Raw genomic sequence first — 12023 nt, 5'->3', positions numbered from 1 at the left:
TTGCGTAGTTCAAAATAAGTAAACAAGGTTTAGTTTTCCTAAGAGTATAAACATCTCTGAAGCCCTTGACTCTCACTATCATTATCTTCTCTCAATCAACATCCAAATTCACTGTCTCTCAAGTACACAAGATTCCAAGCAAGATACAAATTTTGCCCTTATCAATCCAGTTAGGTATTTAATATGATATTTGCTTGCTCAATCCTTTAATCCTTGTGGGAACAATATTCACTCACCATCGTATTACTTGAATGATCTGGTGCACTTGTCGGTATCCGTGAGCTTTAATTTTTGCTCATCAACACTCATTACACATGCCACCCTACCAGGCAAATTATTGACCCTTTATATCACAGCAAAAAGACAAAGCTGAGTATTCTTTAAACCGTCAGTTGTATTTGTTGGTGCCTTAAATAGACATGTCGCAATAGGTAAATCAATTGTTCTTCGACCCTCCCCTGCAAGTGCAGCAATCCTAGCCGTAACCTCCTGAAGTTAACAAGCAGGCACCACAGTCTAGTCGGCAATCGCCTCGAATTGCTCGGGATCGGTCATCTGTAGATTTAGACTACAACGACGTAGCCCCTCTCCACGCAATTGGGCTAGAAGGTATGTTGACTTGATACAGAGTGATTCGATCTAGAGTGTTGCTAGAGAAATTGGTCGTAGTAATATTGTTAATTTTCTCCAAGTGCAAGCGCCAATGGAGGAGGCTGATAATGATGGCGAGGACGATAATGACGATGATAGCGATGGTGATGACGATGCAGGTAATAATGTATTATTATTTTAACTATTGTTAATGTTCATTCTACTGGATTAGTGTATTTATTATTGTGGTTCTTGATGTCATATAGGTGGTGTAGAAGGTGCAAAAGAGACGAAAGGTGCGAATGAGGTAGAAGGTGCGGAAAATTCCCATACTTCAGATGTACATGGTAAAGGATATAACTTAAGGATTGCCCAACAGGTAGAAGCACAAGTAGATATACTCCTTTCACAATAAAAAAGTTAGTTAAAAAATATACTAAATTTGTAAAAAAGACATTTAGCAAGTAATTTTTATAATTATTGTTCACCTATTATTGTAAGACTGATATTGTAATTTTTATAAATTTTTATAAGTTCATAACAAAATCTAATACACAAATATTTCATAACGTAGTATTTTATTCAATTCTTAATGTAGTATATAATTCAATACAATAAGTAAGTAAATACCGAATTTACTGAGAATTAGGTGCAAAACTACTAGCAGTTGATCCGACACAATGGGGCATCTATTTTGATTGTGATCCTGGCCTCCATAAAGCCTGCCATGCTTAGAACCACGCATATCACTCTACTAAATTTGTGGTCATATGATTTTAGCGAAATTCATTATCAAACGCCAAAGCATATTATTGTCGTGGAATCTAATCGAACCATTGAGTGTAAGTCTCGCCATGCTCATGTAATATTGCATACTGCACATTAAATTCACACACAGACCTATAATAACATGTAAAAAATAAGAAAACAAAAATAATAAGTATCACCTAAAATTATTTAATTGTGTTCTTATTTTTTTATAGAACAAATTTACATACATTTATTTAAAATAAAATATATTATTTTTTTTTTAAATTGTGTTTGTATTTTCTAATATCTCATTCTCTAATATATCTATCCTAAAATAATTATCATATGGTTCCTAATTTTTTTTGGTGACTATATGTTGGCTATTTAGTTTTTTTTATTGATTATTAAGAAATTAAATTAAAAATAATGGATAATATCAGGAAATTTGAACTACAGATTTTTTTGAATTTCACGACGTCGTTTTACAATCTCGTACATCTTTCTTTTTCCGTACATTACCCTTATTCAGCGTCAAATTTCCACACACACCGTTAAGTTAATGGCCTCGAGAATAGAGACATTGAGAGGGTATTTGCGTAATTCTGTATCCTATATAAAAACTGAGCCTGGACTCTCAATTCTTTATTTTTCTCTGATGCGAAAAAGAGCGAGAGAGGATCACAGAGGAATTTCCGTTATCCATTGTTATTCTCTTTCTCACGTTTCTCTCTCTAGAATTTTCTATCGTCGCTGCTTCTCATTTGCAAATTAGGGTTTTTCCGAATCTCCGATTAGTCGAAAATCCAATACAGCAGTTTCAGCCATGGTTTCTGATTCAGTTCCCGCCGCTCTTATTCCTTCAGCTGCAAACACTAAGAACCTCGGCAAGAAGAAGAGGGTAAGGATTTTTCGAATTTTTTTGTATTTCGATTTTTATTTTGATTTTGTTTATGTTTTCGTACTCTATGCGCATTTATTTCTCCTCTCCCTGTTCGAATTAACCTAATCTTGATTTTCTTTGGGTTTCAGACCAACAGGTCTGCAAAATTGAAACAGAACAAAATTGAAGCGCGTCGTGAGCAATGGTTATCCCAAGGTAAGTGAGGATGATAAAAATGTTTATGATTTTTTCTATCCTGTTCGATTCGGATTTGTTGAGTTTTTTATCAGGTTCTGTCAAGAGCAAGGGGTGCAAGGATGTAATCGACAGTGATGGCCACGAGCTGCCATTGTCAGCCGGGAATCATGGCAAGCGTCCGCTGGAGCAGTTGGAGACTAGGCACAGGGTGGAAGAAGACGACGGGTTGATCCATCAACACAGCGATTCGGAATCACCAGCTAACAGCCCCACAGGCAATGATTCTGGGACGAATTTCACTGGAAGCAGTGGCAGCAGTAGCGGGAGCAGTAGCAGTAGGAGCAGCAGTAGTTACAGCAGCGCTGGGTGTTGCTCTGGAAACATAACAGAAGAAGATGACGATGAAGAAGAGGAAGGAGGAGGGGAAGAAGAAGGTGATGATGGTTGCTTGGATGATTGGGAGGCTGTGGCAGATGCTCTAGCCGCCAATGACAAGCGCCAGAACCCTTGTTCTGATTCACCTCCTTCACACGGCGATGAATCCGTTGTGCAAATGGCTTCATCGAACTGTGAAGATCCAAACAGGGGGCCGAATTCAGGGTCTCGGAATTTGAAACCTGAGAGTGCTAATTTGGTTCCTTGGACTGGTAATTGCCGAGCTTGGAGGGCTGATGATGCATTTCGACCCCAGAGTTTGCCCAATTTGTCCAAGCAGCACAGCTTGCCAATCTCCGACCGACGTTGCGGTGGTGGTGTCCTTTGGAGTCGCTCTGCTATGCCATCATCATGTCCTATATGCTGTGAGGATCTCGATTTGACAGACACGAGTTTCTTGCCTTGCTTGTGTGGCTTTCGGCTTTGCCTCTTTTGCCATAAGAGGATTCTTGAAGAAGATGCTCGCTGCCCTGGCTGCAGGAAGCCTTATGAGTGCGATAACTAATTTTCATAGGCCTAGTTGGTGTAGGGGTTATGGTTTTTTTTTCCGAGCACCATAAAAATCAAGTTGTTTCTCATTTGATCTTATGGTGCATGTGTTAATGTAGAATAGTCACGTTGGTATGTGAATACATAAGGCGGTATAGAAATTCAATACATTTAAACTGTTTACATTATTTTGTGGCTTATATACTTTGTGCCTGTTTCCACTTATTTGCATTTGTATAGCTTAGTTCCTGTACTCCAAATCCTTATATGTTGGAGATCTTTGTCATCATGTTTAATTGAACGTGTATGTATTTTAGATTTAGTAAATTTTATGTTTGCATGTGTTGTGATGGGGAAATTTTGTATATTTCTTGTCTGATTGCTTATTATTAAGTATTATGTAATGTGTTAGCAATAGGTCACCAAAATACTTGAAACACAAATCTTTATTCTTGTTCAACAAATTGTGTCGGCTGTTTTCACTGTTGAATGCGGTGCAGAAATATTCTGAATATATTTGTTATTTAAGCATTGTTTATGGCTTTCCTGTTTAATATTTTCTAGGAATCAAGATACTTGTGGTAGTTATAAAATTGAAGGCTGATTATTAAGGTTTTCAAGTTTTCTAAGGTATGGAAATATCATATGGCATTGCCATAATGCCATGTATTCTTTTGGGTCTGATTTAGAGTCGGTCACTGAATATGTTATCCTTCTGTATATTCTTGTGATTGGTGCTTGATTAATTATAATTGATTTCAATCTAACACCATCAAGTCATGATGCTTGCTGTGTATACACATGAAACTCATTTAGGTAATGTTTACTCCTACTTTTCCCCTGACCAAACATACCCTTAGGCTTTAATGTAGTGTTTTCACCCAAGATATCTCTAAAATAGGCAAGTTCAATCATAGTTCTGATGTGAAATAGTGTAGTAGAATAATTGTTAATAGAAATCAATTGTTGACCTAATCAAACTAGATGACAACTGGGATCTACTTGGTTGAGAGGATGGAATGTGGACAGTTTGAAATTTTGGAATGAAAATCATTTTCCCTTGCTGCTTATAATGAAATATGAGAATGAGTGATTCACTTGGCTGATAATTATAGATATTTATCAATCGTAGATTTCTATACTGTTTCATCTTTGGTTATCTTCCCTACTCTATAACTTGCATGATTTTCACCTAATCTTTCTCTTTAGCTCTCTTATGGTTTCTAATTGGGTTTTGCATCCTGTGGACAATGGAACTTGTTCACATGAAAGGTACTAATGATTTTGAGTTTGCATTGTGTTCTAGAGGTTGCACAATCTTTTCTTCCATTAAGCTGCTCCTCATTTTAAGAAGATTTGATCCTAAGAGAACATAATCCATTTTTTAAGCCTCATCTCCCAAGGGTTAACAAAGGATTATTATTATTCTCACCTTTCATGTATATGCTGTACCTCTTTTGGTTGTCTTTCCAACTAATTGGATGTTAAAACAGATGAAAGTGACACTGTGGAACAGTGGTAAGTCTTACACATACGTCTAAGGTGTGTCAAATAACTAAATCTGAGTTGATGTTTCAAAAGGAGCTGAAGCGTGGGGCCTCAATGACACATTGACACTAACATTAATATATTATTAAGTCAGATTATTCTTGATTGTTTGGTAAGTTTGTTAAGTAGCAGCAGTTGCTGAAATTTCACTTTGCAATCAGAAGGCCTTGAGCTATTAGAAGTGGAAACATACACAAGAAAGCTAATTGTTAGGGAGTACCAGAGAAGCACTGTTTTTACTTGAAACAGTTTTATGTATATGTCATGTACTTCTTTTATCATGTTGCTGGGAGTGTTTGGTATCACCAGTTATTTTGTTGTAAGGTTGCTAGGAGTGTTTCTTTTGCAGATCATCCATTTATCTTTGGAAACTGGAAGGGTCGGGATTTAATGAAGTTGTTACTGTTTTTGCTCCTGTTTGCAGCCTAGGCTTTTACCAGAATATAAGCTTTTGAATATGTTTGTGCCTAACCAACTTTATTTATGGGATATAAAGGGTGAATGCTATGGTGCCTAAAAAGTGGTGCCTATTTACTAAAAAGAGTTAAAAATTAATATTTAATTTAAAAGATATAAAAATAAATTATTTTTAAAAATTCAAAATTTACCACAAAAAATAAGTTAGACAAAAATTAAGCAACAATTGATAGGCACTATAGAATTGGCCATAAAGTTATTGCGTTTCCTAGCCTATTATGACCTAACTACAATTAGTAATAATTATAATGGACTTGAATCTATTTGAAGAAATTAATGCATTTTCTTCTCATTTGCTCCCTAGGCCCTTATATTATCTGGTTTTAATATACTTCCATTGAGGATAATAGATATGACTACATGACCAATTCCAAATGTTTGGGCCATCTGTTGATGCACTTCGTATATTGAAATGATGAAATGTAGATATGAGGAGGCGAATCGTTACTCTTTGTTACTCTGTACTTTAACCACTCTGTTATTCGTTGGAAGTTGAGTTCTTTTCCCTTTTTGGGTCTAGAGGCTGGTGCTGTAAGTTGAGTAGTTCACAAGAATTATCAACTAGTTTGGTTAGTTGATTCCCTTGCTTCTCTTGCTGTTATCAAATTGCGTCAAGATCGAGTCTTATGATTTTGACGTATAGGTGCACTAACAAGATTTCTTTTTAAAAAAATTTAAATACTTAATTTTACTTATAGTATGTTGTTGTGTTGCCTTATTTCCATCTCTCAAAACACCCATTTTCTATCGTTAGATTGAGTTCGGTGTCAATTGGCGTTTTGGTTTTTTCATTTGGGGTATATATAAATGACATAAATTTTTTTATTTGGACGGTAGAATTTCACTAATCATAAACTGAAGACTTAATATTTTACGAACATTAATTTGTTATTTCGAAGTCCTATTCTAAATTAAATATGCATTTGTAAACATAATGCATTAAATCACTTCTAAACATAGCTCTATTTCTATATCAAAGTTTTCAAACATATTTGTGGCTATAAATGCACAATTACTTGATTTTCTTGCTAAGCCCTTCTCAAAACTCTCCTTCAGACTTCAGGTTTGTGTAGGGGTGCCAACGGCATGAGTTTTTGCTTTATCCTATCCTTCTTCACCCTACAATAACTTATATAGAATCTGTTCTGTTTTTATTCATGGATAGTAAAAAATTGAATTCTAACTAGTCTTTACAGGTATCTGCTCCTATAATTATTAAAAAGTTTAATTATTCTGTTAGTCTCTATAATTTTGCGAAATTTTCAATTAGGTCCCTACATTTTTTTTTCCTTTTAATTGGGTCTTTGCATCAAATTTTTTTTCAATTAGGTCTCTCTTGACAGTAATTAGTTTAATTGTATAGGGACCCAATTAAAAAAAAAATTGGTGCAGGAACCCAAGTAAAAGGAAAAAAAAGTATAAAGATCTAGTTAAAAGAAAAATTTGGTGCAAGGACTCAATTAAAAGGGAAAAAAGTATAGAAACCTAATTGAAAATTTCGCAAAACTATAGGGACCAACAACGTAATTAAAGCTTATTAAAATTCAACAAAAAAAATTAAATGTCAAAATTTATATAACCATCATTACATACATAATATAAATTAAAATAAAAATTTAAATATGATAATATTATTAATTATTTTACTAATTATTTTATATACATTATATATTAAAATTATATATATAGCAAAGCGAATAGGGGCAGGTATTGCCTAAATTCAATCCTGCCCAGCTAAAATTCTACCCTACATCAGGGTGGGTAATTACTTGTCCCGAGGAGGTAGGAATGGGGTGGGTACTCGTGAGTTTTGAGTAGTATTGCCATATCTGAACTTTTGCATGTAACAACAAAAGAAAAAAAAGAGAGAAAAAGAAAAAGACTTTGTAATTATCACTCTGAAATAAAATGTTATAGCAACATTTTTGTTTGATTTATTTTATAAAATTTTTTTAAAAAGAAAATTATATCCTATTCTTATCGTTTGTAGTTGGGTAGCTCCAATATATTAAGAAGTAATGAGAGCAAACCACAAAAAATACACTCGAATTATCTTGACACGGATAAAAATGCTCTCGAATTTTGTTATCGACAAAAATATTCTAAAATAATTTAAAAACATACAAAAAATACTCGGTCGAAAAACGTAACTACTTGTCACATAGAAAAGTTTGTTTGCCATATCACTCTTTCTTATTAGAATAAAACCCAAATCAGCCCCTGACAATTACCTCGAAAGACAACGAGGCCCCTGACAAAAAAAAAAACCTCAATCCGGCCCCTGACAAAAAAAAAAAAACCCAACCCGGCCCTTGACAATTACTTCGAAAGGACAACGAGACCCCTGTGCCAATCCGGCCCCTGACAATTACTTCGAAAGGACAACGAGGCTCCTGTGCCAAAAAAATATTAATGTTATTTTTTTTTGGCACAGGGGCTAATCTGTCCCAAAAAAAATTATCAGGGGCCAGATTGGGTGTTTTTTTTTTTCTTGGGGGCCTTGTTGTCATTTCGAGATAATTGTCAGAGGCCGGACGGGGTATTCACTCTTTTTATTAACATAGATCGTCTGAATTCACGAATGTGCATTTTTGTCACATTTTAAAATAATTTGAGAGTATTTTTATTGATAACAAAATTTGAAAGTATTTTTGTCAAGTAACAAATAATTCAGGTGCATTTTTGGTTGCAAACAACTAACTCTCTTCCAAGGAAAAACAATGTTCCCTTTTGATCTATTGATAGTCTACAAAAAGTTGAGGCGTTTAATGTGGAAGTTTGTTTTCAATCCTTGACTACTTCTCTGCATATGCTTGCACAACACGCCACACAATTCTGAGTTTCATTTTGTCACTGAAAAAGAGAAAAACCAATTAGCAATGCCTAATAGCTTGCAATGGAGGTGGCTATGGCGCTTAAGCATCCCACAAAGATGCAAGATCTTCCTATGGCTTGCCCTGAACGACAGGCTCCCAAGTAATTCTTCAAAACCAGCACCTCACATTGTAGACACTGCATCTTCAACTTGTCCCTTTTGCCATGCACAAGAGACTCTTCTTCACACTTTGCGCGATTGCCCTCGAGCCGCAACTGTGTGGTGTCATCTTGTTGCCCCTCACCATCAACATGGCTTCTTCTGTTGCACCTTATGGGATTGGATGGTCACTTATCTTCAGCAGCCTTGGTCATGTGTTAATAATGGCAATGACAATGACAATGATGGTGATGATAATAAGGACAGTGTTTTGTTTGCTGCTACGGTTTGGTTGTTGTGGAAGGATAGGAGGACTTGGGATTATGATGGACGGCGCGACTCTTCGACTGGGAGGGTCATCCAACGTATGGAAACTTTGGCTGAGGATTATGGCAGAGTTGTTACGGTGGAGCATTCTGCGCCTTCCCCGGCGGTGCGCTATGTTTCCTGGTGTTTCTATTGGAACCAACCTCCTTCCCAGCCTCAGTTGAGGATGATTACTGATGGATCACAACTTGTGTTTCCCAAGTTGTAGCTTGACCAAGGTATTATTAGATCATTGGGTTAAGAATTTAACAGTGGATCATTGGTTGAACCATTTATATCAAATTAATTAATTAACCATTTAAAAATTTAATTTAATTTAGTTTCGATAATATAATTGGCCACATCTACACTATGACGTTAATATGATATTATTAGACCAGTTTCATACGATAATTTGTTAGGTTCACTTAAATCTATTATAAATTTAACCAGTTTGATTACAGAGATGATCCAAATATTGAATCAAACTGACTAGGAGTTCAGTTTACCGATTTTTGGTCAAAATGGTCGGTTCGGTCCGAGTTTAGTAAGTATTTTTCATAATTTTGCTTATGGTTAAAAAAAAAAAAAGGATTAGTAGAATGATTAAACCAATGAGATGCGTTTATTTGTTTTGTACTATTTGATGATATAAGAAATTCATCCTATTTATTCACATTTCACATATTCGATAGTAGAGATGTTTTGTGTGTTAGTATACAAAATGTTTCCTTAATCACATTTGTATATTTTTAATATTATATGAACATTTAGAGGGAAACGCATAACATTTGCTTTCTGTACTTAGCACTAGTGCACAACCATCACCTATAATTTTTTTTTTATCTCTCTTTTATTTCTATAAAATGTCAATTTCTAAATGTACAAATTACAAATAATAACCAATGTCAAAGTGGGATATCTTTGATCGACATGATGCAACAGAGATATAAAAGACTCAATGATAGTTGGAAGGGTCAAGATTTTGTACTTTTCTTTCCTCTAATATTCACTAGAACCAGAATAATTAATATTATTGAAAGCACAGAGCATACATAGTATACATAGTTAATGCTCTCATCCCTTTTTGAATTGTCAAATTTTTGACATGCCTAAGAGCATAAAAATAATATTTCTATGCTGTATCAAAGCTTTCACAAACCATTGTACTTGCTAATCAGTTTTTGTCATAGGGAAAGGACAATCAATAACTGATTATAATCAGAATTTCATTAATATTCACTTAATAATCAGAATTTCATTTTAATCAGAATTTCATTAATATTCACTTAATAATCAGAATTTCATTTTGTTACCTAGCTAGACTTCAGGTTATAATAACTCTCTTTTTTGTTTGTTTTTAGTACATATGTCCAAGGTTGTCATAGTCAAAGATCCTACATAATACATACCAAATTTAAGGTCTAAGCTAATCCCCTAAACTTTACATAGTTAAAGATTTTGCGTTAAACAAATTGATACAAATGCATAAAACCCTGCTTCAGAAATCATCATCTGATAGGCTAGAACATGATGTCGCACTTGACATGTTTGATAGAAAGTGCAAATCAAACTTTGGGAACCTGAGTGGTGCTTTCTTTGAGGGTGAAAGAGGTGGTGTTGTTGATGCACCTTCTCCTCCTCCTACATTCTTCTTTTCTATCTTCCTTCTGAGATCACTGCAAACCTCATCCACCATGTCAACAAAATCTCTCACAATAAGAAACAGTTCAAAGGGGTTTGATCCTCCTCCACCTCCAAGATAATACTCATTGGTTTTCTTCACAAGCTCCATGATCCTAAGGTGTTCATCTTTCACAACTTTAAGCTCCTCCTCACATTCCTCTGCAAACCCTTTCATTTCCTTAACAAATCCACCTCTCTCATTGTTCTCGCCACAACATTTGGTTACAATCTCTCGAATTTCGCTAACACGAGCATTGAGAATGTATAACATCCTAATGAAATTCTGATGATCAATTATTGCTGCTTTCTTTACTTCGGATAATTCATCCTTTATACCTCCCAATAACACTTGTAAACCAAGCATCAGATACTCTTTCTCTGTCTCATGTTGCACAAGGCTATTATTGTTTTCATTGGAGTTGCTTATATCACCGTTGATTTTGGGAATGTTATGCTTTTGATTCATAGCTTCTCTTCTTCCTTCTGACTGAGCCACCTGCTCTACAATGAAGTGTAGCAAACTAGTCTTCCCATCAATGCTTTTCACATCAGGAAGCTTCCTAAGAGCATTTAGGTTGAAACCTTGTGCATTTCCCCTAGAAGTTCCGGCATTCATCCGGTTTCCAGCTTTGAGAATTGCCTCAAGAAACTTCAGTAATAGGCCACTAGCCCTCATCTCCTTGCAACCCTTTTCAAGTGTTTGTAAGTTTTCTTTAAGCTGAACAGCTTCAAAATCATAATTTGATCTGAAAAGCATTGCTTTTAGGCGAATGAATGCTGTTGGAACCGCTTTGAGGATGCAGTAGAGGAATGAATCAGCATGAGCAAGTTTATCTGGATTTCCACTGAATTGGATGATTTTGGCTTCTTCTTCTTGTGTAGGAGCTATCTTAGTAAGTTTTTCAAGTGTCTCAAGACTGATTCCTTGTCCATCATCAAGCGCGTCCATAATTTCCTTGCGAGAAATTGCAAGAGACCTTAGCACAATTGATGTGTTTTGGGATTTTCTAGGGTCCACAAGGAATAACTGAGCTGAAGATGCATGACATAGGTTTCTTTCATTGGTTTGGTTCTTGGTTGAATATCCAAAGAGTGTTTCTATGAGTTCATTGTCAAACCTGTAAATATGAAGTTGGAAAGATGAAATTGACAAAAGACATTATCTATTCTAAAACGGTGATTACTCTGATATCTGATATCCACTAAAGACTTGTATTTTAAATATGAAGTCAGAGTAAGATTGTACAGAGATATAACAAAAGGATAAAAGTGAAAGGAGCATATGACTTGTATTGTGGGTCTCACTAAGTAAAGATGTTTAAATAAAAAAGAGTTACAACCTCTCTCTCTATCTTTGTATATTCTTATTCTGTACAAGAGTCTTCACCTTCTAAAATACCCACCGCTATGAAAATTCGGTTCAGTTTAGATATTTTGAAACGAAACTTGTAGTAAATTAGAAAAGTGTATAGATTGAAACTATCTTATAGTTACCTGAAAGAGCCATCATTGATGTGATCCCACACTGTAGAATGATCAACATTAGCTACAACCTTATCCCAATGTAGAGGTTTGAGTCTTGTTTGGCTAGCACCCTTCTCTCTTGATTCTGCAACCTCTAAGGTGTTGTTTTCCATGTTGGCTTTTCTTTTAGGTGGTGGTGGTGGTTTTGATGATGAAGGCACAGGT

At 35.2% G+C, this 12023-nt stretch overlaps 2 protein-coding genes across 2 annotated transcripts; one reads left to right on the top strand and one right to left on the bottom strand.

Moving 5' to 3' along the window:
• LOC107610358 lies at positions 1972–3568 on the top strand. The gene is made up of 3 exons (XM_016312419.2): positions 1972–2239; positions 2371–2437; positions 2512–3568. Exons 1-3 carry the CDS (start codon positions 2165–2167, stop codon positions 3357–3359), a joined length of 990 nt encoding a protein of 329 aa, XP_016167905.1. The 5' UTR covers positions 1972–2164; the 3' UTR covers positions 3360–3568.
• Positions 9918–12017, bottom strand: LOC107618940 (formin-like protein 8). Its single transcript, XM_016321137.2, has 2 exons — positions 11829–12017; positions 9918–11452 (listed from the first exon to the last, which is right to left on the bottom strand). The coding sequence occupies exons 1-2, from the start codon at positions 11969–11971 to the stop codon at positions 10150–10152; spliced, it is 1446 nt and encodes a 481-aa protein (XP_016176623.1). The 5' UTR covers positions 11972–12017; the 3' UTR covers positions 9918–10149.

Source organism: Arachis ipaensis, chromosome B01 (genome assembly GCF_000816755.2).
Source record: "Arachis ipaensis cultivar K30076 chromosome B01, Araip1.1, whole genome shotgun sequence".
Lineage (NCBI taxonomy): Eukaryota > Viridiplantae > Streptophyta > Magnoliopsida > Fabales > Fabaceae > Arachis > Arachis ipaensis.
This window is presented reverse-complemented; position numbering and strand designations above follow the sequence as displayed.

What these genes read in the sequence shown, in the direction of transcription:
- LOC107610358 (XM_016312419.2), top strand. Translation starts at nt 2,165, where the DNA reads ATGGTTTCTGATTCAGTTCCCGCCGCTCTTATTCCTTCAGCTGCAAAC. An exon ending in ACCTCGGCAAGAAGAAGAGG is followed by an intron (nt 2,240 to 2,370) that starts GTAAGGATTTTT and finishes TTTGGGTTTCAG; the next exon opens with ACCAACAGGTCTGCAAAATT. An exon ending in TGAGCAATGGTTATCCCAAG is followed by an intron (nt 2,438 to 2,511) that starts GTAAGTGAGGAT and finishes GTTTTTTATCAG; the next exon opens with GTTCTGTCAAGAGCAAGGGG.
- LOC107618940 (XM_016321137.2), bottom strand. Translation starts at nt 11,971, where the DNA reads ATGGAAAACAACACCTTAGAGGTTGCAGAATCAAGAGAGAAGGGTGCT. An exon ending in ATCAATGATGGCTCTTTCAG is followed by an intron (nt 11,453 to 11,828) that starts GTAACTATAAGA and finishes TCATATTTACAG; the next exon opens with GTTTGACAATGAACTCATAG.